The 7,749-nt window shown below is 37.2% G+C and overlaps 2 protein-coding genes across 4 annotated transcripts in view; one reads left to right on the forward strand and one right to left on the reverse strand.

Moving 5' to 3' along the window:
* The window catches only part of LOC115243290, a 9,176-nt gene extending 5,340 nt beyond the window's left edge, over nt 1-3,836 (reverse strand). Inside the window, exons 1-3 of one of the 3 annotated variants that reach the window (XM_029820133.1) lie at nt 3,760-3,836; nt 592-802; nt 273-484 (exon numbers count right to left, since the gene is read on the reverse strand). In XM_029820133.1, coding sequence (XP_029675993.1) covers nt 273-484; nt 592-726 — 347 coding nt within the window. In that variant the 5' untranslated portion in view covers nt 727-802; nt 3,760-3,836. Of the gene's footprint in view, nt 1-272; nt 485-591; nt 803-2,239; nt 2,726-3,759 lie in introns of those variants that run through there. The other 2 variants (XM_029820132.1, XM_029820131.1) reach the window with 2 other exon arrangements.
* Nucleotides 3,837-4,224: 388 nt separating this feature from the next.
* The window catches only part of LOC115243593 (exportin-5), an 8,418-nt gene continuing 4,893 nt past the window's right edge, over nt 4,225-7,749 (forward strand). The window contains 4 exon segments of the mRNA XM_029820719.1: nt 4,225-4,454; nt 5,168-5,868; nt 5,948-6,256; nt 6,364-7,749. Coding sequence (XP_029676579.1) covers nt 5,182-5,868; nt 5,948-6,256; nt 6,364-7,749 — 2,382 coding nt within the window. The 5' untranslated portion in view covers nt 4,225-4,454; nt 5,168-5,181.

A 7,749-nucleotide genomic window follows, 5' to 3' on the forward strand; every position in this document is an offset into this window, starting at 1 on the left:
AGAGCCTGGTCGGCCCCCCAGCACCCAGATTTCGCCGGAATTCAAGCGTCTCCGGCCGACAATGCATGACAATAAAGTAGTCTTCCCGCAACCACTCGCACCAAGTAATCCATAACTGAATAATAAAACGTTTATTAGAATCATAACAATATCATAAAACAAAAATTATTACATTATTAATATTGTTTATATATATATATATATATATATATATATTTTATCGCGATGTTTAATATATTATACATATATATATATTTAAATGGGACAACAACCTTATGTCAGAAGTGGCTCTATATGCAGCACTGGTGACATATATATCTGAACCATTGTCACAAATACTGCCGTGCGAGGCACTTTTACTAAGTGGATGTAAACTATGTTTCGAAGATCCAGACAATACTGAATCGCGAGTATTGTGCGCGCTTCTGGATCTTTTATCTTCTCTGTCATATCTGTCTGCATGATTTGTTTTTATTGGTTTTACCTGGAAGAAATTTGAAAATATAAAGATAATATATGACATATTAATATCACAAATATAACTTTTTTTTAATTCAAGAAAATATTTTTTGCCATAAATATATATTATACCATGGTAGTATGTTCGTTGGCAACGATATATTCAGATACGGTACGATCTGAAGGAGCTCTGTGGCTCTCTTCTCCATCTGTAATGTAATCACGATTTGCGCTAATGTGATAACCAGCATATCTGGAAGTATGCATTTTTGGGGTCTATATCAATGCACTCGCGCAAGAATATTAAAGACAAATATCAGTAACATTCGCGTTTAGAGTTCATCTAAAACAGAAATAAATTTATTTATCAATTAATTATTAGAAATTACAATTATTAGACAATAAGAAATAGAATATTTATGCTTATTGTAAGCATACAATATATGATAAAAACATATTTTTTTATTATATATATTGTAAAATTTTAAAAAAGGCTGCTTTATATACATCATTTATACTGCATCAATCTACAACAAAAATACTTTATAATGTTACTATGAAAGGAATAAGAATTGTATTCGAGTTTTCAAAAGATTCTTTTTATATTTTTGATTTTATAATTTTACTTAGCAATGCTTGATATAGCAAATTTTACTGGACTATGTCTGGACTTTTATTGGATATCTTTTTGTTATTTGAAAATACTTCAATTTAATTATAATGCTCTCTGCACAATTAAATACAAATTTATCATTAAAGGTGTGGCATATATTTCTTTAAGCATACTGCCCGCACATATTGATTGCAAAATACTATATTATCATTGGATTGTCTCTTGATCGTAGGCAGTGCCAGCAGTGCGTACATCGTGCTGGGCAAATCCTTATTTAGTACGATGATGTCATTTGGCAAGGACATGTGCAACGTCTTCGATCGACAATGCACACGACAATACCCTTCGCCTCCGATCATTCCTCCGCGATTCTTTTTCAAGGTAATACTTTATCAATGTCATTTCACAATAAATTGTTGCATTTATATAATTGCATCTTTATTAACAGCGTACGCATATTTTATCGAATCGTGTCATATTCTTTTGATCTTTATCATAAAAAAAATATTATAATCTCATTTTTAAAATTAACTACAAAAAATTTTGATTAATAATTGTTACGCGTTCCAATGCAACGGCTTAATCGAATTTGATATATCGCATTTTATTCAGAAATGCTTGGAGCCTCGTAAAAAGGTAAATATATATTAAAATAAATCGCAAGAAATTCTTTTAAATTAAATATCCCGTCTTCCAGATTAGAGATCAATTTCAATATTTTATTATTTGTTTTTTTCTTTGCGAAATTAATCCTTATCAATCCTCTTTAATTTGCCCGTCCATCGCAAAAAAAAAAATTATTTAATAAATCTGTAGTCTAGAATGCTGAATAAATGATTATTCATTCTCATCAACTAACCGGTTATTAAAATCCTGCTTTGCGCATTAATCGCGTCACTTTTAAATAAACTCATATATTCTTTATACACAAATATTAGTGGACAATGAAGCGCGCAGGCGCTACAGATCCAATGCAATCTGTGCGCGCAATATTTCTTTCCTTAATACAGATGCCCGGAAAAAAAAGTCAATGAAAAAATATCGCGCCAAGCTCTCCGTACGTATGGCGTTGAGAGATCACTTCGGAGATCAACACAGATCTCCGATATCGAGATCGCTCGATATATTTGTATGTACTAGCTCTTAAGAAGAGACCGGTTGCCATACCCTGTATTTCATCCGTATTTAAGAGAGATTATCTTCCCCGCATCGATCCTTATCCGCAGATAATTCCTCTTCTCGTGGAAACGCGCTGGCCGAATCTGGATCGTCGCGACATATCGATCGCTCGGTTACACGAGATGAGAGTATATTCAACACCTCTGGTCCATACCATGTACTTTTTCTTCCTCCGTATTTCTCTCCTCAAAATTGTTTGTACGCATACACTTGTTCAAAGAGCACTCGTGACTCGTGACGACGATCCCGGCATCGTTCGCGGGGATCAGCAACCTCGCGCATCGCGTTCAGAACCGATCCGTAAAATCGAGACACAATCGTCGAGTCTTGTTCTCGCTCTCGTGTCCGCTCTCGTCTCGCTCGCGCCGCTGGAATCACTGGAACGGCTGCTGCTCCAACTGAGCGAAAGGCGCATTCATCGTAGCGTACGGTTTTCCACCACGCTTCTGTAACACCTTTAAAAGGCGAGCTCAGGTGTATACTGCTTATTGTTAGCGCAATTCTTACATTCTCCGCCCGCGATTGCTCTCGATCGTCCCGCCCGTGTCGCGGATTATTCTCCCGCTCCTACTACACGTAGATTTGATGAATTCAGACAAAAATTGAATTGCAGGAGACTTTTGTTTCGAAACATTATTCCAGAATTTTATTCCATTTTAAATGCATCGTACAAAATACAGATTATGCTGCCAAAAAGATATTTTAATTCCATAAATAAAACTGGATTTTTATTGATGAGTTAATCTTTTTTTCATATAGACATATCCCAAACAACACAAAAAGATGTCAAAAGATATCTTAAATATATTTAAAAAACGATAACCCAATGAGAAGATAATATTTTTAAAAATGTTCTTAAAAATTTTTGAGAAATATTGTTATAAATATTTTTTTATAATGAAATATATTTTTATAAACATTAAAATAATCGGTCAAGTCTCCTTTTAATCATTAAGAAAATATTTATAATAACATTTGCTATTTCAAACGAATATTTTATGTAAAATAAATAATTAAATGAACCTTAAATATTATTTTCATAATCAATTGTACAACGTATAATTAATAAACAATAAATATTAAAAATACATTTTTAAAATATTGTCTGCTCATTGAGAAGATGTCTCTTTAAATCGTTTTTAATCGTTTAGTCTTTTATTAATTTTATCTCCGAAATTAATAGACTTTACTATTGGATGCAGTTATGCAATATAGATTCAACCAAAAAAAATTTTTAAAGTTAAATTTATATTGATGTATAACTGTGTCCCTTTCTTTAATAGTAAAAAAACCGATTCCTGATTCTGCAAATTAAAAATTTAGAAAATCTCTGTCTCTCTCTCTATAACATATTGTTAAGATAAAAACATGTTTTTTTTTTTCAAACACTTAATATTGCGGAAAATTATTAAATTTCGATTAGTTTATCATACTTTTTTTTTTATTGTATCACTTATTTTACATTCGAAAAAATTTTTATAATTCAGTTTTTAAGAATTCATTATTACCTTGGCATTTCCGATATGTAAGGTCACGTGCGGTTATTTTCGATCATCGTGTTTAGATATATTCGTGCACGATGACTTGAATAAATAATTCAAAACATGTTTATTAATTCTTTTAATATATATACATACAAATTCTTATCTATTTTCCGGACTTTTAAGTCATAATGTACGAATATCTAGACGCGCGACTACAGATGCCTAATGACTCTAAACCGCGAAAAAACTAGTAAAAGATTCACCCTGTTTCCTGACAATCTGATATCCGATAGGAGAACTTGTTTTTTAGGAACAAAAATGGTATTAGTTAGAATCCACACTTTTCATTGGCTATCAGACTGTCATATATTGAACGCAAGTCCAATGAATCTTTGATCATATTTCCTCCTAGTTACTCCTTTCCTTCGATGATACACGGAATGAACGTAGTAAAATATCGCCGAGAGGGCAGCACGTGATCGCGTATAAGATCGTCCGGCTAGCCAGCGTGCCGCATCTGCATTTCTGAACCTGCTGATGACTGTTAGCGGAGAGCGTTGCACACGATTGTTATACCGCGTGCATCGCGATTGACATAGACTCGCAAAATTTTCTCCTGGCCGATTAGGATTATGAATTGACGCGCGGTACGATACCGGAGAGCCTCTCGCCGTCCAAGCGGCCCCGTCAAGCTCCGTCTCGAACGACGATCTCGCGAGGTGAGTTGCGTGCGGTTTCTCTCGAGACATGCTCGGTGCACACCGCAACAAGCTGCTTCATCGCCGCGTGTTCGCGGAAGAAAAAATCGAAAATTTGCTCGTATATCTTCTCTAAAAATAAAATTGGAGCAGGCGAAGTCGTTCGAAAATTTCCTCGCCGCTCGTTCATTCCTTCGCAGATATACGAAATTTGTTTTGCGTTTGGATATTTATATATACCGGTAGAAATTAAAATATTATCTTCAAATTATCTTGCATCAGCTTTACAAAAATTGCACAAGATGTAGTATATACATCGAAATTAATCATAGAAAAATAATTTTTTGTTTTGTTTAGCTTTAATTGGACAAATAAGCTTAGAGATGTTATTTAAATGTAGGATGTTTGTGAGACATTATGTGTTTGGATTATTATATATATAAATATTTAATACAATTAAGATACTGTATGTCCTTAATTACTAATTATTTCTGAGAAAAATTTTTAAGTGAGATGTTTTTTTACATGTTAAGTAATACACATATGCTATCCATTAACAGATGGAAATGAAATAATAAATAATCCATTTCATTCTTTTTTTTTTTTTTTCTATACTCTTTTTCTCTTTATTTGATAAAATTCTCTAATAAAATAAATTTTTAATTATTTTATCTACAAGTATTATTTATTATATCTTATAAATGTTGAATGAATATTCTTGTTTTATATTCTAGTGCATTAAGTAGGAATGGAGTTTGGAGTGGGCGATGTCGCCCAGATATCGGCGGAACTGGCCCGAGTGGTTGAGGTAATAATGTCACCCGATATATCTCAGCAGCAACGCCTGGAAGTGTACAATGCTTGCGAAAGATTCAAGGAATCCTCACCATTGTGTGCACAATGTGGCTTATATCTAGCACAGAGATCCCCAGACAGAAGCTCAGTGGTACGTCATTTCGGTCTACAGCTAATGGAACATTGTGTGAAGTATAGATGGACTCAGATCTCGCAGTCAGAGAAGATCTTCATCAAGGAAAATGCGATGAAATTACTTCAAGAAGGCACTGAGCCATTGCTACAGGAAGAGGCCCACATAAAGGACGCACTATCGCGGGTGGTAGTTGAAATGATAAAGCGAGAATGGCCTCAGCAGTGGCCCACTCTACTAGCCGAGCTCAGTCAGGCCTGCACACAAGGCGTGAGTCAGACTGAGCTGGTCTTGTTGGTATTTCTTAGACTGGTGGAAGATGTGGCGCTTCTACAAACACTCGAATCCAATCAGAGGAGGAAAGACATATACCAAGCATTGACCACAAATATGGCAGAAATTTTTAGTTTCTTCTTAAGATTAATGGAACAACACTTTTCAGAATTTCAAAAGAAAAGTGCCTTAGGACAGACATCCGAAGCTGCAGCACATAGTAAAATCGTTCAGGTAAGTTTTTGTAAGACGCGTATCGATGATTAATATTTCAACCAACTAAAATTTGTATTGTATTATGTTATCATAACAGATAGTATTGTCCACACTAACCGGATTTGTCGAGTGGGTTTCTATAAACCACATAATGGCTGAGGACGGAAGATTGTTGCAAATACTGTGCCTCCTACTGGGCGATCCTATATTTCAATGTTCTGCCGCCGAATGCCTGCTTCAAATTGTAAATCGCAAGGGCAAAGCCGAAGATCGAAAGCAATTGATGATCCTGTTTTCGGAAGAGGCTTTGAGATTTATTTATACGGCAGCTACCACACCACCGTCTCTCGCCGGACCTACGAATTTCCACGAGAATCATTATCTATTTCTGAAGAAGCTCACACAAGTAACTTTCACGATAATTGCACCAATTAATACTGAATCAATTTAAATTTCTTTTGTGTTCATAAATTTCACAAAAAATAACTATTATTTATACGATTTTTATTTCAGGTACTAACGGGCATGGCGACACAACTTTGCACTTTATGGGGAAAAGATGATGCCTCTAGCATACGGCCAACACACTTCAATCTCTTTTTGGACACTGCACTCACATTTACCATGTACTCGAGTCTTACGCTTACGCATTTAGCGAATACGATCTGGGTAATGTTGTTTAAGCATGAACACATCAAGAACGATTCGTTATTGCTGACGTACGTGCCCAAATACGTGGAACACACGGCGCCCAAGCTAATTCGTGTCGCATATCCATATGGTAGACAGAGCAACGGCATGACCACGTACTGTCTCGTTGATTACGATTCGGAGGAGGAATTCAATGTCTTTTTACATCGCTTCAGAATGGATTTGTTAGAGGGATTTAGGCATGCGACCATGGTAGCGCCCTTAGTAACGTTCACATATGTGCAACAGTGGCTGACCGCGAAAATTACCAAGGGTATGGCGGATCTGCAATACAAGAGTGATCAGAATGATCGAGAGTACCTCGAATGGGAGGCCCTTGCACAAGCACTGGACTCTGTTGTGTCCAGAATCTTGTTGATCAATGAGCGGCCAAGTGTGCAGACCGGTCTGCAGCTGTTAGAACTTTGTCTAGGTTACTCGCCACAAGATTCTTGGCTACTATCCGCTCTATTATCCTGCATAAGTGCGCTTTTCGTGTTCCTGTCGATGTCAACCGGTTCGATGGCCATGCCGGGCGTCGCTATCTTGCCACGCGTCCTTGAAAAGATCTTCGCCGCGTTAGTGTTCGAGGCGCCCGGCGAGAACGAGCGCAATCGCTCACGTGCGACCAAAAACGTGCGACGGCATGCGGCTAGTCTCATGGTAAAGATTAGTCTCAAATATCCGTTACTACTTCTGCCGGTATTCGAGCAGATACGCACAATGGTACGCAATCTGACGCGAGAACCGAGTCCGTTATCCCGGATGGAGAGTGTCATGCTGTACGAGGCATTGCTCCTCATCTCCAATCATTTTTGCGACTACGAAAGGCAGAATCGATTCGTCGCGGAGGTGATTGGCAACGCGTCCAACAAATTCGTCACGCTGGGCACGGAATGGTTCAAGGGACCGGCGGAATTTATGCAATTCGTGGGATTGGATAGACCACCAGTGGAGAACATGCTAGAGGATTCGGCTAGATACAACCGCAGTGATCTCATGATGTGCATTTGTACCGTTTTGAGTGTGGTCAAGCGATGCTCCATTCCAGAGGATCCTGATCGTGCGGCGAGAGGTGGCTTTGTTGCTGCACTCAGCGAGAGTGGTAATCCGGTCTACCGAAATCCCGCCGCACCCCATGTAATTCCTATCTTGCCGACGCTATTCGCACTGCTGCGAACGATGAATGCTCTCTTTACTCCCGCCGCT

Source organism: Formica exsecta, unplaced genomic scaffold (genome assembly GCF_003651465.1).
Source record: "Formica exsecta isolate Colony F162 unplaced genomic scaffold, ASM365146v1 scaffold72, whole genome shotgun sequence".
Taxonomy (NCBI): domain Eukaryota; kingdom Metazoa; phylum Arthropoda; class Insecta; order Hymenoptera; family Formicidae; genus Formica; species Formica exsecta.